This window comes from Calliphora vicina, chromosome 2, assembly GCF_958450345.1.
Source record: "Calliphora vicina chromosome 2, idCalVici1.1, whole genome shotgun sequence".
Taxonomy (NCBI): domain Eukaryota; kingdom Metazoa; phylum Arthropoda; class Insecta; order Diptera; family Calliphoridae; genus Calliphora; species Calliphora vicina.
This window is the reverse complement of record NC_088781.1, coordinates 73,642,591-73,669,301: the sequence shown is the minus strand read 5'-3', so window position 1 is coordinate 73,669,301 and position 26,711 is coordinate 73,642,591. Positions and strand designations below refer to the sequence as shown.

The 26,711-nt window shown below is 33.6% G+C and overlaps 1 protein-coding gene across 1 annotated transcript in view; it reads right to left on the bottom strand.

Annotated features, from left to right (window-relative positions):
* Positions 1–25,339, bottom strand: part of Sps2 (Selenophosphate synthetase 2) — a 58,127-nt gene extending 32,788 nt beyond the window's left edge. The window contains exons 1-2 of the mRNA XM_065499494.1: positions 25,109–25,339; positions 159–528 (exon numbers count right to left, since the gene is read on the bottom strand). Of these exons, the coding sequence (XP_065355566.1) occupies positions 159–528; positions 25,109–25,289 (551 nt within the window). The 5' untranslated portion in view covers positions 25,290–25,339. The remainder of the gene's footprint in view (positions 1–158; positions 529–25,108) is intronic.
* Between the last annotated feature and the right edge of the window lie 1,372 nt (positions 25,340–26,711).

Genomic DNA, 26,711 nt, shown 5'->3' with positions numbered 1-26,711 from the left:
CGATTTTTGAGTTTAAAATTGTGTAAATAACAATTAGTTTCGGTCTCCCAAACATTTTAAAGCACTTTCAAATACAATGTTATCTAGGTCGAAAAGATGTCTTACATTTATGTAAGATAATTTTTTCGAAGTTCCAGAACTTTCTCTTTTATACTTACATGATAACCTCATCCCTTTTTACTATAGCACTTGCAATGCCTCCAATTATGCACCAAGGGTTTATGGTAATATTTTGAACATGAACCTTACAACCAGCCAATTTTGCGGATTCTTGAAACCCGGTAGCAATCATTGGCATTATTATATTGCGTTCCTCTTCTTTTAATTCTTCCGGAGCTGTCATAATAAGGTTAAGTTTATCAAGTTCAGTAACTCCTACGGCGTATACGTCACTAACTACATTAGCCAAAGCGATTTTTCCCATTACGTGTGGGTCGTCCACTAATGGGTAGAAGAAATCGACCGTTTGTATAAGTGACAAATTTTGATATTTTTTTAAAGGCACAACTGCGCAATCCATTCCAGAACCTTAAAATATAATAATTCATTTAAAAATTTTTTTTTTTTGGTTTTTAATAAAAAGAGCTGATGGCAAAGTAATACGCAAAAAGCCAGGGTATCCCACAAGAAGGAAAAAAACACTGGGGAAAACGTTGGGCATTGAAAAATGCCTACTTCCTCTAGTATAACGCTGTTAGTGACTAACGGTTGTTTATTTCCTAAGACTTAAAAACGATCTCGTATGTTAGCTTCCTTAATGAAACTAATTAACTGAGAGTATGTACCGATGTCATGAGAATTTGCTTTTTGTATTACAAACAAATAAATGAAATGAAATGAAAATGAATTTAATAAGTCAAAAAGATTACTAAATTTACGAAAAAATTGGTGTTTAATTCTTATATCATTGAATTCAGAACAGTGAAAGATAAGATGCTCAGAATTGTCGATCATGTTACAAAAATCACAAACCTCAGACGATCTCTTACGTATCATGTGAAGGTTAACGCCACTATAACAGTGGCCACATAAGAGCCTTTTAATAATCTTGATGTCAATTGGATCCCAAACAACACCCCTGTGCTAAGGTCTTACAGGTATTTCATTGAAAAGAGAGAAAAAAAACGTCCAGACACTCGAGATCTGTTCCTGTAGAAATCCAGCCACACCTGATTAAGAGAATTCCATATCCTCACAAGTGCATCCCCATATGGAAGTCTTACCTCTAAAGGAGCGCCAAGAGAAACGGCCTGTTTGGCCAGGTAATCTACCCTCTCATTGAACCAAACTCCAACATGGGCAGGAACCCATACTGTATGTACCTCAAGGATATGAGAGTCAACTATAGAATTAACAATATCCGATACTATAAAGTTCCTCGAACTAGCACGTCCCAACAAAATACACGCATTTCTACTATCAGTGTAAATAACAAGATGCGAGTTATTATCCTCAATGGCTATATCAACAGCCCTTTTAATGGCAATTAATTCTCCAGACAGTGATGAAAGTCTCTCACATGTACTGTACAAAAAGAAACGTCCAGTGAGAAGATTAAAAACAGCACATACAGTGCCATTGTTCATTATCAGGGAGTCAGTAGCAACCAAAGTAAAATTCCTCATTTTATAGAAATCAACCGACGAACGATAGTGAACTCCAAGGACCTCCCTCGACATAACTCTGTTCCTGTTAAAGGATGACTCAATAATAATCCTAATCTTGTCACTAGTGCCACATTCACCATGTGACGGAATCGAGTCAAAAATATCATTGTATTTCCCGTAGACAAAAGAGTAACTGTTCTTAAGACATGAGGGTGCCGCTCTAATCAAATCCATAAGAAACGGGTTATAACACGCAACCTTTAAAAGCTCCTTGGACGCAAGATAGACCGATCTAAGATGAGGTGGCAGTTCGTTGGTCAATACATAAATGGCCTGTATCAGCGTGGAGGGACACAGTCCTAGACAACGTCTTAGACTTGAGTTCTGGAAGGTCTGAATCTTCCTATCAACATACCTAGGGGCGTGGACAGAAGTAGATCTCGCATACTCAATCTTACTCCTTTTAAAAGCACGATAAAATCTCAATCCAATCTGAGGCCTTAGACCTCCTCTGATGCCCGATAACTTTTTGAGAAGATTGGTAGCTGAAGAGGATTCCCTCAAAACACGATCATAATGATCATTAACAGTCAAAGTATTTCTGATGGTCAGACCAAGAAACTTAAGCGAATTCACCTGGTTAATAGGACAACCATCCACAGTCAAAATTAGCCCGTCTGCCAAAAAACATACATTTGGTCTTTGATGAATTAATACGCAAATTAAGGGAGGAACAGATGATCGAAATTGACCATCTTTAGAATCAAGGTTAGATACCGCCTGGTCAAAAAAAGAATCAAAGGAGAGAATCCGAAAATCATCCGTGTGGAGTTATTAGTCTCCCATCGGACGCGTCCCAGGTGGCGGATAGGGGGAGCAATTGCCTAGTCTAGTGATACTGTTTCCTACAACATGTCATTAGCCCTGACAAATGCTCGAGCAATGTCAATATCTTGAGACACTTTTTCTAACAAATGGTCTAAACTTATTGATATGGCTAGGTTTCGTAAAACGGGTTGTGATAGCCAACTATATAATATTGTGACACATTTTTAACAAATGGTCACAGTAGGATATAATTGGTGCTAGGGTAATGCTATAACTGGCGATACATTTTAGATCAAATGGTCGCCTAGCGATAGTGCTCTATTTATCTTTCTTGTTTTACTACCTGCGGACCAAAACTGTTCTGTTCTTTCCTCTCTCTGTTCTTTCCCTCTGTCTTTTCTCTCTCTCTTTCTTTTCCCCCACTTGTAAGGTTAACGTGGTTGGTAGCTGTGCCGAGAACCTGAATGGCTAATTAGTGGTTAAAGAAGATTAGTCGATAACAGCTCCCCTCCGGTGCTTATGACACGGGCCGGTTGTAATCTCTGTCTAGTCTATGTACGCCGTCACTGCATGGATGGCCCATCCCCTTACGTGCCTACTCGTTGGACCAAAAATGAACACAAACAACAACAAACCCCTGAAGAAAACTGATGATCTCGGATCTTCTTCAGAAGACGACCTACTAGCCTCTAGTCAAGAGACTCTGGTCGCAATGTCAGGCAGCTTGGGTGACCGTCACAGCACTCTACTGCCCTCCAAAAACTTGACGAATGCACCTCTTCAATCGGATGCCAAGACTGGCGACCAATTGAAGAAGAAAAGAAAAAAGAGGAAGAGTCAGAAAGACATCCTCAAATCCCGTTACGCCAAGGCGATATTCATTCTTGACAAGATTGACAAGAATGCAGCCAGCGGTGCCCCCCATGAGCGTGATGAAGAAGATCGCGCTAAATACCAGGCTGTGGTAGATGAGTACCAAAATTTTTTGGATTCCGTACCCAGTACATCAAAGGCAGCAGCCGAAGAAACAGAGAGGTCCAAGCGCAATCGCTCTCAGACAGAGGGAGAGAAGTCGCCTAAACGGAGAAAGGTTGTCGAAAAAAAATCCACTCCGGGACCCACATCAACCACGACTACATCCGCCAGACGGCCCTTCAACGAGGTGGTTAAGGACCATCTTCTAATGGCTCTGGCGACCGAGAAAGACGGCACCATCAATCCTGTGGTAACAGAATGGGGTGCTATCGAGTCCAAATTAACTGAACTCGTAATGGAACATGTGTTCGCTAATAGGACTGGCGCTTAAAATAGTGCAGATAAATCTGCAGCACTCGAAATCTGCTACAGATAACCTTCGGGTACTCTTAGCCGAAGAGGACCTGGACATTGGGCTGGTGCAAGAACCCTGGGCATCTGACTTGGACGTGAAGGGGTTCCCGGCCTCAGCATATAATATCCTCTATGTAAGAAACAATGGTAGGCCAAGATCATGTATTATTGCCAAAAAATCTATTAACATGTTTCTTTGTATGCAGCTTAGTTCAGAAGACCTTACAGTAGCTATGGTAGAGCTACCGTGCAACAGAAGCTTCATGATTGCCTCAAGCTACATGGCACATGAGAAGACAGCTCCTCCAGTTGAAGTGAGTGCTCTACTGTCCTCTGTTGGGGCATCTGACGACATCATCCTGGGCTGTGATGCCAACGCCAGGCATTCAATCTGGGGTAGCAGCGAAATAAATGAAAGGGGTGAGTCTTTACTTAATTTCATTAATTCCAATAAACTAAGTATATGTAATTCTGGTAATACGCCAACATTCATGTTTCCAAGTTCGGACAACTATAATGGATGGGAGGAAGTATTAGATATTACACTCATAAATGATAGGTCTAAGGTATCAGTAGATAGGTGGAGGGTATCCAAAAAAAGGTCGTTCTCTGACCATAACTGGATTCTCTTCAATATTAGACTTCAGAACTCGACAGAGAAAATACAATTTAGGAACCCAAGAAGGACAAATTGGTTCAAATTTAATGGGATCCTTAAACACAAACTTAAGAATATGCCAGTTGTAGAAGATTCGATAACTGGTCTTGAGAAAATAGAGGAAAACTTTAGTAAAACTTTAGTCAAGGCTTTCGAAGTTTCCTGTCCAGTCACTAAGGCTAAGAAAAGCTTCCCTCCATGGTGGAATTCTGAGCTATCTAAACTACGTATGGATACTCGTAGGGCCTTTAACATTAGCTACAATAGTAAATCATGGCAACCATATCGTGATCAATTGAAAGCCTACAAGAAAGCTATAGTAGTCGCAAAAAGAAACTCATGGAGAAGCTTCTGTGAATCTATAGATAATACAAAAGACTCTGCAATACTTAGTAGAATTCTAGCCAAGGGGCAATCCAATCCTACTTATATCAAAAGGAAGGATGACTCCTGGTCTGAATCCTCAGCAGAGTCACTTGACATCCTACTGAATACTCATTTCCCAGGCTGTAAGGATGTTGCTACGGATATTGAGAGGGAAGGTAGGACTTTATTCAATGCCGATAGTTATATCATCTCCTATGACAGGATATCATGGGCGATTGACAGTTTCGCACCTTTCAAGTCACCCGGGCCGGATGGTATATTGCCAAAGATGCTACAAAGTGCAAAAAGGCATATCATTCCCTGGCTTCATAGAATTTTTACGCTCTTTCTCTCCCTCAATCACGTTCCGGTTAACTGGAGGAGAGTTAAGGTCGTTTTTATTCCCAAAATTGGAAAAAGAAGTCATGAGGCGAAGGACTTTCGTCCAATTAGTCTTTCATCTTTCCAGCTTAAAACGTTGGAAAGACTCATTGACGCTCACATTAGGCATCGCCTAGAGGGTACGACACGGCTCTCTAATAGTCAGCATGCCTACCTTAAGGGCCGCTCTACAGAGACAGCTCTGCACGAGGTCGTAAGAGTTGTAGAGAGATCTCTCGAATTTAAACAATATACAATGGCAGCCTTTCTGGATATAGAGGGTGCTTTCAATAATGTTACCACTCTTGCAATTCAGCAAGCTCTTACTGACCTAGACGTTGAAGAATATATCAATACCTGGTTAGTAAACATGCTGAAATCAAGAATAGTTACAGCAAATCTTGGTAATAGCGTCAAGTCTAAGCAAGTTGGCAGAGGCACACCACAGGGTGGGGTGATCTCTCCACTACTGTGGCTTATCGTTATTAACTCGATTCTCATTGATCTAGACAGAAAAGGGATAAAAGTTGTCGCTTATGCGGACGATGTGGTGATACTCGTATCAGGTCTGTTTCCGGACGTGATCAGTGATATTATGTCCACTGCTTTAGGGTTGCTCGATAACTGGGCCACGGCAAGTGGTCTTGGGGTGAATCCAAGCAAAACGGAACTCGTACTTTTCACAACAAAGACCAAGATTCCAAGCTTCAAACTTCCACGGTTGAAAAACTGCGAAATCCCCCTTTCAAATAATGCAAAATATCTAGGTATTATACTGGACTCTAAATTGTCATGGAAGCTAAATACTCAACATAGGGTAAAAAAGGCTACGGTGGCCTATTATACCTGTCGTAAGATGTTTGGTAGAAAATGGGGACTTAGTCCCAGCATAGTTAAATGGATGTATACGGCTATAGTACGTCCAATTCTTACTTACGGATCTCTTGTATGGTGGACTGCAACTAAAAGGAAGTATGTCGTAGACCAACTATACAAAGTCCAGAGATCAGCATGCATTGGTATAACCGGCGCACTAAGAACTAGTCCTTCAGAGGCACTGAACACTATATTGCACCTTGTGCCAATAGACCTTCACATAATGGCCACCTCTGCCTGTAGCGCAGCGAGGCTTCGAGCATCTGGCTGTTGGAGATCGAGAACATATGGGCACGCGGGGATTTTGAGCCAGTTGCCTTCGATCGTTCTCCAACCATCTGACTATATTACTCCACCTACAGATTTTAATAGGGTATTCAAGGTCTTAATCCCCCCCAGGAGTGAGTGGGGTATGGGTAATCTCGTGTACAAATATGACACTAGGATATATACAGACGGTTCGAAAATGAGCTGTGGTGTTGGTTCTGGCGTCTTCTGTGACGAACCCGAGATAGGTATTTCTTATCGTCTTCCGAATGAGTGTAGTGTTTTCCAGGCGGAAATTTTTGCAATCATGGCAGCTATTGCAACTACTTGATCATAACACCCGCGGCAATATAGGTATTTTTGTCGACAGTCAGGCGGCACTTCTCTCACTGAATGCCTACACAAATTCATCTTCACTAGTTAGGCAATGTAAGAACTCTCTGTCAAGGCTAGGTCGTCTATCTGATATTACTTTGGTTTGGGTACCTGCGCACAGGGACCACTACGGTAATGAACAGGCAGACGAACTAGCCAGAATGGGATCTGCCTTAGATATCTCCAATGCGGTCTCAGTAGCAATTCCACTGGGGACTATTAAAGGTATCATCTTCAGACATTTTCTTACAAAGGCTGAGAATAGATGGCGTAATTTAGACACATGTAGGGTAGCCAAGTTGATGTGGCCATCTTTTAACGAAAAACGCACTATGCAACTGATAACCCGGAATAGAAGGGATATATCTAGGTTGATGGCAGTATTAACGGGACACTGGGCGTTAGGCAAGCACGCATATCGCCTGGGACTCCCCTTTAACGACCATTGCCGCAGTTGTAAGGATAGGGAAAAGGAGGAAACGACTTTCCACCTTCTCTGCGAATGCCCAGCTCTGGGCAACTATACATTGACCAACCTTGGTGAGGTAGCCGGGTCTAAACTCAATGACCTACTAAGATATCTCACAGCTACAGGTTGGGTCTAGCTAGCACTTTTTAGTTACATTGCGATGTAAACGACAATACATCTGACGAGTGGTGTGGTCTCATCAAAACGGGGTCCCTTCGACTCTACTTGATTGTTCGCACGTAGTGAACTACCACGTAAACCAACCAACCAATCAGAAAATCATCCGCATACTGAAAAATCAGGGTCATATCATTCTCAAGAGAGTGAATACCAGCAGTGTATAGGTTAAAAAGTATCGGACTGAGGCAACTTCCCTGAGGAAGTCCATTAAAAACACTGACGGACATGTTACCCATACACAGCTCCCTTTCAGAGAGAAAACATGATATCCAATCAATCAAATCCAACGAAATAGCCTGACTGAGTAGAATGTTTCTTAGTATGGAAATATTCACACAGTCGTAGGCACTGCTGATATCGATAGATGCCAACACAACTCTCAAACCCGTTGACTTGAGATATGACACCCTGAAAAGAAACTCATTCAAACACGTTGTCGTCGACATTCTCCCTCTGTAAGCAAAGGAACGAGCGGGTAAGACTCCCAAAGCATCGACAGCCGTAGTCAACCTTTTCTTTACCATCATATTCAACAACTTCAATAAAACTGAGATGAGAGCAATCGGCCTAAAGTTCCTAAAATCATCTAGTGAAACATGCATCTTGGGAATGGGAACAACCTTAATCTTCCTCCAATGTGGATGCAAAGTACAATCAAGAAACAAATTATTGAAAACGTGTAAAAGAGACTCCTTAGATGCAACAGTGACTCGATCCATACCCCCCGCAGAGGCTCGCTTCCTTGAGTCAAGAACACCGGTGAACTCCTTAAATGAGAAATGACAAAACGAAATGCAGCAGCAGTATTTGGTTGATTATTCACTTCCTCTATTCTTTTTTTGTAATCATTACTTCTAGCTTTCCGAGCCGCCAATTTCCAGGCTTCCGAAGCATTTACAGAATCCTCCAGATTATCCTGTGTTGGATACTTAAGAGCCTTACTCCTTGCTGCAATATGGTTACTGAAGAGACATGAAAGACCACCATTCCACCAAGCCTTGGGCACAAATTTACCGGACTTGAATGTTGCATTAGAAATTTCATTCCTAAGGGAGTTCATAATACAATCCATATCTGGTTCCAGTTCTATTGTCGACAGATTCTGCAAGAGTCTGCGTTTAGAAAGAAATTTGGTCGGTGAAACCGCAACAGCACCAATCTCAATGATAATAAGAAAATGATGGGAACCGCCAGACCACATGGGACGATGTGATGGGAAGTTCGCCATTGGACTGATAGAGAAGATAGTCTAGCAAAGGTCAAATCTAAAACAGTCCCTCTGTCGCTATCTAAATGAGGAAGAAAAGTGATGGAACCATCATTCAAACATACAAAATCTGATCGACTGAAAATGTCTCTAAAACAACATCCTCGGGAAGAGTCCAGCCTGTCACCCCAAAGGGAATGACGAGCATTGAAATCTCCTCCCATTATAACATTGCGCATGCCCTCAAGAAAATACAATAAACGGGACAATTCAGCTGCACAAGTAAAGTTTTGGTCCAAATTAAGGGTTTTTACAATAATCATATCCAGATTGGTTGAAAAACCAATCCTTCTGGCACGTATAGATTTCCTGATGCATATAGCACAACCGCCATAATTATCAGGACGAGTTTTGGAAAAAATATTGTAATTCAAAAGTTTAGTTGGGATCTGAATCGTCAACTTTAAAAATCTCAGAAAATAAACAAACATCAACGTTATAATTGTTGATGTAAAACTCAATGGAAGGCTTGTTTGATCTTAAACTCTGGACATTGTGCTGTAAAATCTTCATTATTAATTAGAAAGAGATGACGATGGATCACCAGATGTAAGTAAATCAGAAAGAGCATTAGATATTTTATTGTTGAAATCATTAAGTACACGAAGGTGGGAACCACTGCCCTCCTTGGTAAAGAAATCCTTAACAACAGAGGAGAATTCAGCAAAGATTTTCTCAAAATCAGAAACCTTAGCTTTATTCTCCCTCTAAATCACCGGCATAGAAGGGTCAGTATCAACAGGTTGAAGAGGTACATAATTAGGTACATGCCTAGGGGGTGGAGGCTTCGCATACACTACACGATTATACCTCCGTCTGGTAAGAATCCTATTAACTTCCTGATCAATATCCTTCACAGTAGACATATTCATTAAATATATCATACTGATTAGTCGAATATGATTTTATCACCTCAGTTCTAGAGAGGCGTTTAATGGTCATAATTTTTAAAATATCATCCTCCTAGAATGAGATAGACCTCCACACAAAAGACACTTCTTAATGCAATTGCCATCACAAATTTGATTAGAACAATTCAAACATCTCTTCTTGGAACGACAACCATTAGATGTGTGACCACAATTGTGACATTGTCTGAGTGGGGGAAAGTAAATATTAACTTTAATATGAGAAAAATCCAAAATAATGTCCTCCGGAATGTTGCCTGAGCGAAAACCAATCTTCACAGAGTACGTTGGCGTTTCCTTATAACTGTCCTTATCCATTTTAGCAAACCTCTTAGCGACACAATATCAACGTCAGAAGTTGCAAACTCACAAATATAATCTTCCGACAACTCCAAATGCCATAAATCACCCAATAAGAATAAATAAAGGTATCTGGAATAAAAGCCTTCAAACCAATCTGACTCAAATCCTTACCAACAAATTCATTAGCATTAGCAACAGAATCAAACTTAATGCGATACAAAGTTCTACCTACAGGAGTGATAAGACGAATGCCATTAACTTTTACCTTCCTAATCTTCTGATATAGAAAGAGAGAATTACGAATCTTCTCATTGCCAGGGTCAGCATTAGAGGAATCAACCAAAACTAAAAAATCACCCTCAGTGTCACCCTGAGATACCCCAGATTGGGTACAACCTCAACTTCATTACATACATCCGGAACTACATCCATTCCAGCGCATCTTGAAGCCGCCATTTCAGATCTCAAATTACTCAAAAACTGAGGTACAGTGTCATCTAAATCCGTCAGGGATGAACTGAGATCAGATGGAATTGACGATTTTAATGAGGTTGCCTTGTTGTTCTTGGCCAAAGGTGCCGAGACATCAGGATTAGAATTTGTCCTCTTCACATTACCACGCGACTTTCTAAAATCAGTAATCAAATTGGATTGAAAGAAATTTTCGAAATCCAGCTGTGATGATGTGTGAGCAACAGGGGACGCTTTTTTTAACACGCAACTAAGATATTAATAATCACGTAAAAATTGGGAAAATAAACACCAATTCAAATCGAAATTACAGATCTTTTTTATTTTGTAGGAAAATTCCACAGTAAAAAGTAACTATAAACACTAACACGCTTTTTTATTTTTTTTTTCTTTCTCTTAAAAATCAACCGAACGCCACAAGTGAATAGAGAGAAATGTGAATTTAAACAGCTTTGTATAGATACATACATATCGCACTTAATCAATAAGATGATATTAACTCAAAATGTTCAGTAGAGGTTTAAAACTGTTTGTGGTTACGTTTTAGGAGAATTTGAAAATCCGAATACATCATAGTAAGCAAATTCCATTTGCAAATATATTTAAGGCAGAATTAGTCTTTTTTGTTATTGAAATTTAATAGAAATTTGGAGAAAAAAATAATGAGCCGTCTGTTCGAAAATATCAAAGAGAATGCCAGGTAAGTTAATGTGTTTTAAAGAGGAATTATGTGTTAAAAGAAAAGAAAAAATATATATTTTGTCACAGAACAACTAACTGCCATAAGTAAAATCCAGAACGGAACAGAACTCAACAGCAACGGAAAGTAAAGACTAATGAAGCCTTTACATTGGATTTCTCTTAAATAGTTCCAATTATTGAAAAAAAATATCTATTTTTTGACTGAAAAAAGTGAAAAATTTTTTCGAATTAAAATCATAAAGTAAAACAAATTTTATCAACAAAACAGTATCAACACAAAATACAACCAAATTTAAATAAAACAATTTGATTATTTTTAACTTGAATAAAGGCTCAAATCAAAATAATAACTTTTTGTTGATATAAAAGTAGTCACTACAGGAACAAATCAGGATCCCCGCAACAGCCGGGCGAAGGGACTTTAAACTCTGGGGTGTATCGATCACCGGCTTCGCTAGAATCACTTTTTCTGTATATCAACATTTTCTGAAGTACATACTGTCATATAAATTCAAAAAGAAATTTTCGATTCACAATATTAATCAACATTTCCATATTATATTTCACATTAAAGGTATTTTGAAGCACTATTCAATGATACCCATAATGATCAGATTATTTTCCAAATACCTATATTAGAAATTTACTATTATATACAGTGGTTGACAAAACAATGGAAACTTTTCCAAATATTTCATTAGTGGCCTAAAATCTGAAATAATTTTTTAAAAAAATTTTAATTTAACAAAAAACAAAGGACATAATTAATTAAATTCTAAAAATGAGAAAACAAAATTAAAAGATTTCTTTATTACGGCATTGACAAAACAATGGAAACTTAGGTATTATTTTAACAATTATGGTCTAAACTTCGCAATTACTCAATATTTTGTTGGGTATCCCTTATTTTTTATAACTGCTACACATCGATGCATTGAACCAATTAAAGACTCAATGGTCTCCTTTGAAATATTTTGCCATTCAATTATAACCGCCTCCGATAAATCTTCCTTCCTGGTGTAATTTTGGGTCTTTATTTTACGATCTACAATTTCCCATTGATTTTCTATGGGATTGTGATCTGGCGATTGGGCAGGCCACTTCAAAACACGTTGGATTGTAACCACTCGGTTACAACCCTAGAGGTGTGTTTCGGGTCGTTGTCGTGTTGGAATCTCCAAACTAGGGGCATATTTTCATCAGCGTATGGATACATAACATCGTTTAATATGGTTCTGTATCTTTTATAATATGAATTGGACCCATACCTTGCCCTGAAAAACATCCCCATACAATAATATTGCCACCGCCAAACTTTACAGTCTTATTTGTGTACTTTGGATCTAATCTTTTTCCCTTTGATCGTCTTACAAATATTCTCCCATCACTGCCTCTTAAATAGTATTTGGATTCGTCGGAAAAGAGGCCAGTATTCCATTTCTGTATCGACCAGTTTAAATGATCCCTGGCAAATTGTAGACGAGCAGAACGGTTCTTTTTAGAAATGAGTGTTTTTTTCACAGAACGATAGCAACCAAGACCAGCCTCATTTGCCATGCTACTAACTGTTCGGGTACTTATTTCTAATTTTTGGCTATTAACAACCTCTCGAGGAGTTATTTTTGGGAATTTCTTGAACTCTCTCGCTATTAAATTATCTTGTCTAGAAGTAGTCTTACGAAATCTTCCACCTAAATGTTGAGTTTTTACAGAACCGGTCTCACGAAATTTCTTTATAATTTTTGAAACTGCTGATTTATTTATTGAAAATTTGTCGCAGATACTTTTTTGTTTTAAACCAGCTTTAAAATCGTTAATTATTTTATTTTTTAAGTCTTCACAAATCTTAACCCTCCGGCGGGTGAGAAGGTCCCTTTTACATTTTCAAACTGAAATTACTCCTTGATGGTCCATGGGAAGTATACCCGCCCCATATATATTCCATGGAAATTTTATTTTATTTATTTTATTTTTATTGATTTCAATACATAAAAGCCTTCGTGGCCAATTATACATTTATTGTTAGATTAATTTTTATTTTATTTATTATTATTATTTATTTAGTAGTATTTTAAATACTTTATCTTATAACTATATAACATATATACATTATTTTTCACAAAAAATACACAATTTCTTTTAAATATGGGGCATTTCACGTCAAGTGAACCAACTTTTGAAATCGATGTCTTCCGATCGCGGTGAAATTTGCACCAATGTTAGTTCTATTGGATAGTAATTCGGACACCATTTTTCAACAAGATCGGTCAAGAACTCTCTGAGTTATAGGAGGTCAAAATTTGACATTTTGGCCAAACAGGTGTTTTTTTTTATCCATATAACTTATTACCTATTGTTCTTAGCAAAATGTGTCCCAAATAGTTTAGATAGCTATTTATGCAATCTTTCGAAAAAAAAATTAAAAAAATTTAATAAAATATTTTTGATTTTTTTTTTTAAATCAAAAATATTTTTGACTTTTTTTTCAAAATGGGCCCTTTTTATTTTTTTTTTTATTTTTTTTAAGAAAGCTTAGGTCTTTTCCTAAGCGACTTATATGGTCGCTTAGTGGGATGCGAGTGGGATATCTATCAAAAAAATATTTTGTAACTCAAGATTTAAAATTTTTGAATTTTTTTGCAAAATCAAAAACTTTGTTGACTTTTTTTAAAAAAATGGACCCATTTTTTAATTTTTTTTTTTTGCTCAGAAGAAAGCTTATGTGTTTTCCTTTAACACCCTTTTTGTCGCTTAGTGGGATGCGAGTGGGATATCTATAACAAAAATGTTTTGTAACTCAAGACATACAATTTTTTACTTTTTTTTTGAAAAATCAAAAACCTTTTTGACTTTTTTTTTCCAAAATGGACTCTTTTTTTATTAATTTTTATTTAATTTTTTTTCTCAAAAGAAAGCTTAGGTCTTTTCCTTTAAAACCTTTTTGGTCGCTTAGTGGGATGCGAGTGGGATATCTATCAAAATAAATGTTTTGTAACTCAAGACAAATGTTTTTAAATTGATTTTTTTCATATTTGTGTGTAAGTGTTTCTAAAACCTTAAAAATAAAAACCACAACAACTGACCGATAATAGCAACTGGAGGGGTGCAATATGAGGCCGACCGCTATTAATTTTCCACCCCCAAAATTTGTCTGAGTTTTGTATCTTGCGGCTTTTTTAGTCAATCCTAGAGGTAGTTTTCAGCGCACGTGATTTTCATTGTTAAAATATCAGGTGCCCCAGAAACAAATTTTTGGAATCAAGTGGAAATATTTTATGGCCCTTCTCCGAAGTACCAGTTTATTTATTATTTTATGACATTTGACTTTAAGAAGTGGGTGGAGAGGTAGAAGTTGACAGGTAGGTTATTTATATGGTGGTTTATTTTTATTATTATTTGTAACATTTGGTTAAACTAGGTACTTTAGTATATAAGCCCTTCTTGACCCTAATAAAAGATTTTAGACTCATTCATTAAAACGTACTACCTATATGATCTTAAAAAAACTATTTATTGTCATTCTGAAGACACACGGAAATCAGTTTTTTAGAAACAGCGTTAAAGTTAAGACGTGTGTTATTTACATAAATACTTACAAAATTCAAAATGTCTACGACTTCTAAAAAGCCTAAGGTTGAAAATGAAATTTATTCGTCTTTTTGTTTTAATCCCTTTAACAAAATGAAGCACAGATCATCAGATATGCGAAATATTTCCGACGGCTTATTAAAAAAATTCCCTACGCTGTCAAAACGATTGAAAATTTGTGGATCATGCAGGAAAGAGCTCGGAAAGTTGAACGAATTACCGAATTTGAATAGTAATGAGCCTTGCGTTGAAGTTATTCCAGATGAAGACAAAAGTAATTCCGAGAATGAAGACAGAACTGTTGATGATGATGGTTATTCTAACTTTTCAAATTCAACGAATGAGTGTCAAAACCAATACCATAAGGATGCAGTAGAAGTTCTTGAACAAATAAAAGAGAAATACAAAACGTCACAGAGTGAAGCTGAAAGAATTCAACTTCTCACGCTTGCTCCAAGAACATGGAGTTCTGCAAAAACAATGACTGAGTTTGGAACGTCTCAACGAAAAGCAAGAATTGCTAAACAATTGGTTGCTGAGCATGGGATTCTCACACTCCCAAACAAAAAGAAGGGAAAAACTTTGGAGTGCGATACTAAATCTCTAATAACTCAGTTTTATCAGCGAGATGATATGAGTCGCCTGATGCCAGGGATGAAAGACTGGATGTCTGTACGAATCGATGGCAAGAATGTTCAAATGCAGAAGAGAATGGTTCTCTGTAACCTGAATGAATTATTCGCAACATTTCAATCTGAATACGAGGATGTCAAAATTGGATTCACAAAATTTACACAACTGAGGCCAAAACATTGCGTTTTGGCAGGAAGCAGCGGAACTCACACAGTATGTGTTTGTATTTACCATGAAAATGTTAAATTGATGTTGAAGGAAATCAACTTAAATTACTTAAAATATGATTCATCAGAAGATTTACACCATTACCGCGATTGCCTTAAATTGACTATGTGCCCTAATGCTACAACTTCTTGCCACTTAGGTGAATGTTCGAATTGCCCGGAAACCACATCCATCAAAGAAAATTTAATCAACTCTTTTGATCGAGAATGTATTGAGGAGTTAAAATTTGAATCTTGGCTTCAGACTGAAAGATGCACACTGAAAACCATAATTTTAAATGTGGATGATTTTGTGGAAGAACTGTGTAGAGGATTGCTAAATTTGAGAACCCATGACTTTTTAGTCAAAGAGCAGTGGTCATTCTTCAAGGACTTGAAAACACATTTGAAGTCTGGTGAATTCATTATTTCATTTGATTTCGCAGAGAACTATAAATATGTTCTTCAGGATTCCATACAAGCATTCCACTTCAATAACGACCAAGCAACTATATTCACAGTAGTTATTTACTACATGAAAGAAGAAAACCTGGAACACAAAAGTATGGCAATCATATCCGACGATTTAAAACATGACACCGTTGCAGTTTATGAGTACCAGAAGATAATACTAAATTATCTAAAATCAAAATTTACAGTAGAAAATTAATTAATTATTATTACAAATAAATAACAAAATTAAATTATTCAACATTTCCATAGAAAAAAGTGATTTTTATTCCTGAGGTTAACATATTATGGGTATTACAGTATCGAGGCTATGAAATTTTAGTTGGGTATGTTACATACCATCGGAAAGGCTAATGTGTCTAGTTTCTCTGCGTAAGTTTAATTTTTAAGGTTTACACACAAATATGAAAAAAATTAAAATAGTGCAAATTTAAAAACCTTTGTCTTGAGTTACAAAACATTTATTTTGATAGATATCCCACTCGCATCCCACTAAGCGACCAAAAAGGTTTTAAAGGAAAAGACCTAAGCTTTCTTTTGAGAAAAAAAAATTAATAAAAAAAGAGTCCATTTTGGAAAAAAAAAAGTCAAAAAGGTTTTTGATTTTTCAAAAAAAAGTAAAAAATTGTATGTCTTGAGTTACAAAACATTTTTTTTATAGATATCCCACTCGCATCCCACTAAGCGACAAAAAGGGTGTTAAAGGAAAACACATAAGCTTTCTTCTGAGCAAAAAAAAAAATTAAAAAATGGGTCCATTTTTTTAAAAAAAGTCAACAAAGTTTTTGATTTTGCAAAAAAATTCAAAAATTTCAAATCTTGAGTTAATATATATATTAATGTTTCGTTCATTTTTTACATCACTTGGTAATAAGTTGAATAACTGTAATCCTTTGTAGAATAGACATCTCTTCATGGCATTATTTGTGGCTTTATGTATCCTAAAATCGCTGGCATTTCGCAGATTGTATGGTTGTACTTCGTTGACATATGTTAGTTGCTCTGTTAAATATCCTGGAGCACTTCCTATCTTCATTTTATATATAAAAGTTAATGGCCCATAATCATAGTCAGAAATAAAGTATATTTTAAGAGAAATAAAGTCGTCTTTACTTAAGAGTGGACTTTAGGTCTATCATAGACAAGATAAAATATACTTTTGACGTTAAAGTCGACTGTAAATATAAAACTAGCTGAAGCTGTTTTTAACTCATTTAACAACAGCATCAGATGTTCTTCACCAAGTAAAAAAGTTCGACAAAAAGTCAAAAATGTTTATATTACAAGATATTGGCAGAGATTTTGCAATTATTGAACAGTTATCAATAAAATTACAACCAAAATATCCTAATTATGATATTAATCTTACTTTTCCATTTTTCCACCACAATTAGCTTTTTTTCTTTAGATTTCGCTGTTACTTTTATTGTTTACTTTTTTTTTTTTAATTTTCTATGTCAGCTGTTCAGTGGTGCCAATTGTCTATATTTTTTTGTATATTGTATGAAAACATTTTCTACATTTGAGGTGGCACCCAGTTAAAGTCGGTTCAATTTAAAACACACTTTAATTTTGACTATAGTTGCAAAATAATTAAAAGCAGGTTTTTATTTTAAAGTTGTTTCTAAAAAGAACCGACTTTAGTGTATGACTATGATTATGGGCCAATGTATTTAGTTGGAGTCTTTGTCTGATGTTTAGCCATTTTAGTGTTTCTAGCATAAATTGAATTGGTGTAAACCTATTGCATTTAATTATAGCTCTCATAGCTTTATTTTGTAGTTTCTGCAGTCTCTCTATTTGTGTATTTGTGCATCATGTGTATAAGATTGTTGAACCGAATTCAAAATGTGGTTTGATTATTGTATTATATACATTTATAGCAGTTATTGTCGATATTTTGCTTCTTATTCTGCTAAAAAAAACCAATCTTTTTTCCAATCTTTTTGCAAATATATTCTATATGATCTTTTAAGTTCATGTTTTTATCTATTATAAAACCTAAGTATTTCATCTTATCCACTTTCTCTATTATTTTATCATTAATTTTAAAAATTGTATTACTGTTCATGTTTATTTCCATTATTTTCGTCTTATTTTCGTTTAGTTTTAATTTATTCATTTTCAACCAGGTGTTTATATTTAATATGTCTTGAATTAGATCGTTTTGGCTTTGTATTTCAATTTCGGATTCATTAAAAATTAGAGTATCGTCCGCGTATAGCACTATTTCACATCTGTTAAGTACGTTTGGCATATCATTTATGTAAATAATAAATAGTAGTGCTCCTAGGATCGATCCCTGTGGAACCCCATATTCATTATTTATTTCGTTCGATTTAATATTGTTTACTTTCGTTATTTGCTTTCTGTTGGTTAAATATGATTCAAACCAACTCAGTTCTTTATCTTCTATTCCGTATTTGTAAAGTTTTAGCAATAGAATGTTTCTATCTATAGTCTCAAAAGCTCTTTTAAAATCGATAAAAATTGACATAATTTTGTGGTTTTTGTTAACATTTTTCCATCTATTTATAACATAATTCACTGATGTTTCACACGAAAAACTTCTTCTAAACCCGGATTGATATTTTGATAATATATTATTTTTTTCTAAGTAATCTTCTAGTTGTATCTTAACAGTTTTTTCCAGAATTTTTTCACATAGTTTTAATGCATTTATCGGACGAAATTCTTCACATTTATTTGTTTTTGCCACCTTTTCAATTGGTGTTACCATTGATGTTTTCCAATTTTCTGGAAAAATTCCTGTTTCCAACGATGTATTTTCTATTTTCAGTACAACATCTCCAATTAAATTCGAATTATCTAAGATAATATGAATATTTAAATTTTTAAAATCTGGTTTCTTTTTTAGGCTTTTACACATATTTTTAAGTTCTATGTTTGATATTGCTCGAAATTTAACATTTATCACAGGTATTTCATTTAAATATTGCACATTTTCTATATTATCTCTAATTTCCTTAATACTGTTCACAAAATATTCGTTAAACTGGTTCGCTATATCACAATTGTTATTATATTCTATATTATTAAATATCACAGATTGTATCACAGATCGATTTTTCTTTAGGACTAAGTCTTTAATGTTTTTCCACATTTCTTTTTGATCTTTGGTTTTGCTTATATTTTCATTTCAATTCATTTCATTTTCAAGCTTTATTTTATATATGTTTCTTTCCATTTTGTAGTTATTCCATGCTGCATATGTGTTTTTAAACTATTCTCATTTACTGTCTTCTTTACTGATAGTCTTTTTATTGCGTTTTCAATAGTTTCATTAGAAATATTTACATTATTGTTCAGATCTTGGCTTTCATCATAATTTATTTCATTAACTTCTCTTTGAAATCTATTTTTGTTGTATTTAAAAAACTCTATTTCTTTTTTATTTGAATGTTTTCTTTTCTCATCGTTTATTGAAATTTCAATTATTTCGTGATCAGATATTTTATTTTTTTTACTATTATTTACTTTCATATTTATTTTATTTGTTATAACCAGGGAAACCAAAATATGCAAATGCATGTTTTTTCTGGTGAGTCTAATGAGCACATTGATAAGATATTTACACGTTTCAGAACTATTTAAGAATTTTGGCATCGATTTGTTAGTGCATATTTTTGCATATTTTACCCTTAAATGCATATTTTTGCATATATTTGTTTTAAGAGTATATTTATGTCATATTTTTGAGTTTTTAGAGCATATTTTAATGTTTAATAGCATATTTTGACTTTATCTAAAACAAATTTTGTCTCACTTATTGTTCGCTGTTGTGTTGCAGGTTTTTACTCCTTTGTTTAAAATTCAAAATTGAAAAATAGATGGCTTTTTTTTAATATAAAATAAGCACTATTTTAATAATAGCGCTATCTAAATATCAAATTTTAGTTCTAATTCAAACTTAACCGTTCTAAGTGTTAAAGAAATGAAAAAATGTTTTCAGATCCAATAGACAACGATTTTCATTTGAAAATTTAAGTCAATATTTTGTAATTTATTGCAATAATAACCCTAATTGAAGAAGTGACTTTATATTTATATAAAATATCATCAAAAAATACGTCTCGAGGCCTTTTCATAGCTTATTGTTTTTATGTTGTATGTATTTATTTTTTGTTACACTTGTTTTAGTTCATGTTATTTTTGTTTATTTTATGTTACTTTACCTTTTTAGAAATGAATTGTATTGATTTTTTTAAATAAAAGTATATTTTTTGGTTAAAAATTATGAAAAGTTTGTTTTTTTAAGAGCATATTTTTTAAATTTTAAGGGCATATTTTAAAGTTTTTACTGCATATTTAAAGCGCTTAAAACGCTTTTTTTAGAGCATATTTCCGGTTTCCCTGGTTATAACATAGTCAATTATTGTTCTTGAATTACGTGTTATTCTTGTATATTCTATTATCACTTGCTTTAATCCATTATCATTAAAGATCTGTTCTAACTTCTTCTTATATGCACTTTCTTTGGCCCAATCAATATTAAAATCTCCTGCAACAATTATATCCGTTGTTTTTTCACTAAGTTCTTCCATTGTTTCCTCGAATACTTCGTAAAATTCTGAATCTTGACTGCTAGGTGATCTATATATAGCAGCTGTTATCATTGAGATTTTCTTGTATTTAACAGTGTATGCTCTTATCCAGTATTTCAAATCACACACCCTTTCTTGTAATAAGTTCAATTGCCATTCTTTATTGAAATATATGATTAATCCACCTGTTCTCGTAGAGTTTGACAATGTTGCAAATTGATGATATCCTTCTAATTGTATTTCATCTTCATATACTCTTTCTGTTAAATGAGTTTCCGTTAATATAATAACATCTAGTTTATCCGTATTTGCATGATATCCTTCTAATTGTATTTCATCTTCATATACTCTTTCTGTTAAATGAGTTTCCGTTAATATAATAAAATCTAGTTTATCCGTATTTGCAATTGCTTCCAACTGATTAAAGTTGTTAGTTAGACCTTGTATGTTAGTGTAAATTCCATGTATACTCTTTAATTGTTAATCCATTAATCCCATTCTTCTCTTTTTTAACTTTAATTTATTTTGGTACACCGGACATTCTTTACTTATGGTTGCATGATTCTCGTCAAGTCCCAAATTCAGCCTCTTATTACTTCTGATACAGTTAATGCATTTATTTATATATTCTTTATTACATTCCTTTGTTTTATGGTTTCCATTACATCTAAAACATACTTCATCATTTTTACAGTCCACAGATTTATGATTGAAACCCTTGCATTTAAAACATTGTATTATTTCTGTTCCATCAAAAACTCTACATTTCTCCCATCCGACGTTGAGCTTTTGAGCCGATACAATTTTTAATTTTGCGTTAAATATGGTTCTATTATTTCTCTTAATTTCACACTTTAATTAGTTCAATCTTGCTGTTTTCCAAAATCTGATTTTGTTTTTTTAATTTTTCAATCAGATCTCTATCTTCGTATTTAAAACTCATATCAGTTAAGACAATAGACATTTCGATCTCATTTGGGACTTTTATGTCATAACTTTCACTCATTTTGGTTTCAATCGCGGTTTTTATTTTTTCTCTTTCATCTATATTTTCACTTTGTATCACTAATGTACCATTTTTCCTATTTTCAATGTTTATTTTAAAATTTACCGGATCTACTTTTTTATTTAACTCGTCTTTCGTTTTTTCAATTTTTTGTTTTTCTTTTGGTTTAATTATTAAAGGTTCTTGATTTTTTACTTCTGGCAATGCCATGTTGCTTTTCAATGCGTCAGAGAATGATAACTTATTTTGTTTGACATTTGTTTCTTTTATCACCTTTTTTATTTCGTTACACATCCTTAGATTTGTTTGTTCTACATTGTTACACATTTCTTGGCTTTTGTTTTCATTGTCTTTTATAGTACCGTAGAGTTTTTTAATTTCATATACGTTTTTTTCGCAAGCTTTTTGTGTATTATCAATTATTTTAAGTCTTTCTTCATATCGTTTTTCTATTGCCTGCAGTAATTGTTTGATTTCATTTTCATTTTGTCTCAGTGATGTTTCAAATTCCCTTTTATATTCTTTTAAGTTTTGTTTATTTATTCTTACACCATCTTGAATTTCACCCAAAACAAGATCAAAATTTCTTATATACTGCATGCAATCCTCACAAATAAAACGTACAAAGTTATTGGATTCCAGCACCCCGATAGAATATTGATCTATACCCGAGCATTTCTTGGTGAAGTGATATATTTTTTCGCATACACCATTGCATCTTATTCCCGTTTCTCCTCTTATTACTGACTTGCATGCACTGCACTCAGTCATTATTAAGCATTAGTTTTTTTTTTGTTTTTTTATTCACCAGGAAATAAATTATTTATTAAAATGTATCTTCCACGTATAGGTTTATGGTTATTTAAATGTTTAATAGTCTTTTTTCTATTTTTAAAATTTTTAGAAATGGAAAATGAGAATAATTTAAGATCCGATGGCAATTGATTCCAAATACGACAGATCCTTATTTTAAACGAATGTTCGAAAATTGGGTTGACCAGTTACGTAGATGGAAGTAGTTTGTAAAATTACAACGAAGAAAAATGGGAATATATTCTGAAACACGGTCATGATCACGCAGCTTAAAATCAAAAACATACCTAACAATTTGTCTAAGTATACTCTTTTGACAATCAATAAAGCCTAACGTAGTACCAGATACGACCTCTAGGCAGTAATTAAACTGTGACATTAACAAGCCATATGCTAAACGGTACCTAACAAATTTCGGCGTGTAAGCTTTAAAAGAATAAAGTCTTCTTAATGTCAGACATGTTCTTTTAGAAAGCCAATCAATGTAAATTGTAGGATTTAAGAAGTCATGATTTGGCAAATGAAAATGAATGGCTTTTGTTTTATTTAAATTTACACTAAGCTCATTAGAGTTTATAAAATTAATGATAAAGTTTAAATGATGATTTATTCTAATCTGGAAATTATTTTCCATTAAGCCCGCGCTGAAAAGAAAAATATCATCTGCAAATACAAAGGATTTGCACATATCATTATCCATTAATGAAATACAATCATTCAAATACATTAAAAATATAATTGGACCCAGAACTGAGCCTTGAGGAACCCCAGAAGTAACAGTTCCAATACTCGAATTAATACCAAGTAGTGAAACAAATTGCGATGGTTCAGTTAAGTAAGAATAAATTAATCTACTAGCAGACTTAGAGAATTTAAATTTATCTATGTTTTCTTATAAGAATCTTATGATTGACTCGATCAAATGCCTTTGATATATCCAGAGAAACCATTGTACAGTTATCAGTTAAAGCTCTTAGTAATGAACTTGTGCTATGATTTCGACGAAAGGCATATTGATTGGAGTGCAGTAATGAAAAACATTCACAGTGGGAAAGAATCTGTAGTTTAATAATAATAATAATTTTATCTAGATTCGTTTAAAAAAATCAAAGCAATCCGACCAATAGTTTAGTTTCTATTGAGATTTAAATTTAAAATCTGAAAAGGTGAAAACTGAATTTACTCATTGATGGTCCATGGGAAGTATACCCGCCCCCCACATGTATTCCAAGAAAATTTTATCTAGAATCGTTTAAAAAAAATCAAAGCGGTCAGACCAATAGTTTAGTTTCTATTGAGATTTAAATGTGTTTAAATCTGAAAAGGTGAAAAGGTCCCGGGGACCTTTTTCATTTTCAAACTGAAATTACTCCTTGATGGTCCATGGGAAGTATACCCGCTCGGGAACGTGTGAAAAGGTACTTGTACTGAAATTTCAACAATAGCTTTTTAGGCTTTTTTCATATAAAACTCATAAAAAATTAATAATGTTATATATAAAAGTAAATTTTTTTTCTATCATTCATTACACGTGTATAATTAATAATTAATAATAAATCAAAAGAAAAACAAATGTTTAAAAAATGCGTTTTCATATAATAGAAGTATGTACAATGTCCCTGTGTACTTCGTATAAGGGCAACTTCTCCTCAACCGTCGGAGGGTTAAATTTAGCCATTTTCGTTAACTTTGAAAAAAAAGCAATTATGCGAAAAACTTAGAAAAAGAAATTGTGAAAAATTACCAGAATTTAAAAATAAAATAACTAAACAGGATGCTTTTTACATCGTTCTTTTAAATATTATTTTCGTTTTACAGAAGTTTTCGTTACGCAGAAGTTTCCATTGTTTTGTCAGTAGCGAAATAGTGAATATTTTTAATTTTGTTCCCTTTTCTCGGAATATAATTAATTATTTTGTTTGTTTTTCGGTTAATTTATATAAATAAAACTATACAAGTAAAATACTAAAAAAAAAAATTTTATTTTAAAAAAATATTTTAAATTTTGGGCTACATATGAAATATTTGAAAAAGTTTCTATTGTTTTGTCAACCACTGTATATTGACTTTAAATGCCTATAACTCTTAAACTAAGAGAGAGCAGGCAAAAAGTTTAAAATTTTTGTGCTTATAATTATGAGAGCTATAAACACCAAAAAATTACACAGGTCAACAGCAAAAAAAGGCTTCACCAACCACTATATAGATTTGATGCATCATGGTTACCTAAGTACAAAAATGGTAAAATTTTTTAATTCTATGGTTAGATTTTTTTTTAAATTTTTTTTCTAAAATTGTGAATTTTTTAGATGTTTCTCCACATAATTTATGATAACTCAAAAACGGTTAGTCCGATAAAACACAAAATTTTGCTATTTTCACGTAAAAAATATATTTTATGCTTAAATTTTTTATTATAACTCCGAAACTACTGAGCCGATTAAAACGCAATATATAACCGGATTAAAGGTTATGTAAATTTGAACTTTTAGAAGTTTAGTTCAATAATATCGGACTAACCGTTTTTGAGTTATCATAAATTATGTGGAGAATCATTTAAAAAAAAATCACAATTTTAGAAGAAAAAAATTAAAAAAAATCTATCCATAGAATTTAAAAATTTTACCATTTTTGTACTACTGGAAAAATAAATCAAAATTGTGTAGTGGTTTAAAAAGCCTCCAAATTTTTTTCGATTTTGTTGCCCTGTTTCAATGATCTTGATTTATGCCTCGAAAAAACATTATAAAAATATATACTGTTACTGGGATCTTCAATTGTTCCATACATTTAATGAGTGGTCTAATTTGGATATTCTTATATAAACATATTTTTTTACCTATGTAATCATCGTCATCGTTATTTAGTTTTGTTTGTGAGTCTTTCGATTGTAATATATCTGTTCCCTGAAGATACTTCAGCAAAGTATCTTGGGGGATTTTACAACCTCACCCTCGCAACGTTGAGAACTTTGTTAGTTGAAAATTGGGCTCAAGGCCATACTTTTCCGGATCAAACATGTTTTTTTCTTGTCACCACAAAGTCGAATTTATAGAAAGTGACGTGAACAAAGATTTATCAAATATGCCTTGACGCCAGGTGGCAGCGTAACGCCAGCTGACTATTTTTTGCTCTACTCATGTTATGCCTTGTGAAATGTCAAAAACTTGTTTACAAACATTTTAAAATTAAAAAGATTATTTTATATTTAAAAAAGTTAGTATTTATCACCGCTTTATGTGCATAAAATATTTAAAAGTATTAAAAAAAACTTTTTCATTTATAAAAGTGCGTTTTTGTAAATTTTTTTTTGACAGTTTACACGGTTTTACACAATCAAAAATGACTATTGTTCTTGTATTGTTGTACTCAAAGTAAATTAATAAAGTAGCGACAGTACTACAACAAATACAACATTTACAAAAACCACAAGCAATTTTGTTTTTGGTTTAAGGTCTGAGCTGTCAAAGTTGCCTGTTGTTGTTTTTGCTTTTGGGCTTGTTGTATTCTTCGCCACAACAACCACAAGTGAATTGACAGTTCAGACCAAAGTAAAAAAAATAGTCAGCTGTTCTACTGAGTCTACTTTATTAATTTACTTTGGTTGTACTTGTTGTAGTTATGCTGCCACCTAGTTAATACATCTTGCCTTGACGTGAACTAAGATTAAAACAAGGCGTATTCATAAGGTGTACTTGCCCCTACAAGAAAAAACACTATACAAAAACAACATTTAATTTTGTTAAAAACCCCAAATGTCAAAAAGAAAAGCCAAATTCAAAAATATGAGTATATATGCTAAAATGCATGGAAAAAAATATATTTCGTTAAATTTTTATACGCATGTTTCAATATTTGCATTATTCTTAACTTTTGAAATATTTATTACACTTTTTTAATTTGATCACATTCTAATGTATAAGCATAAACACAAATTTTGACAGTTAGGGTTTAGTCAGCTGATGATTAGCTACGCTAACGAGTACACCTTATAACATATACATTATAGGGTTCTATAGCTGAAACAAAAAGTCGACCTTTCGACTTTTTCCGTTTTTTAAAAGGTCGACTTTTCGAACTTTAGACTTTTGGTAATTTATGAAAGTCGACTTTTTAGTTAATCGACTTTTTTTCGACTATTTTCGACTTTCCAACTATTTTCGACTTTTTTTAACTTTTTACCATTTCTTGTAAAAAATACATGGTTTCTACATTTATTGATGCGCCTTTTGTAATGTTTAGCAATAAAAATGAAATTTATCATGGCGATAATAGTTAGAAGAATGTTGTAAGAATTTTGTGTAGGAAAAAGCATTATTTTATAAACATTTATTTATTATTTACATATATTAGCATACACTACAAAAAATGCAAGTACAATATTTTTTTTAACAATCTAAAAAGTCAACTTTTATCGACTATTCGACTTTTGAGATAACAAA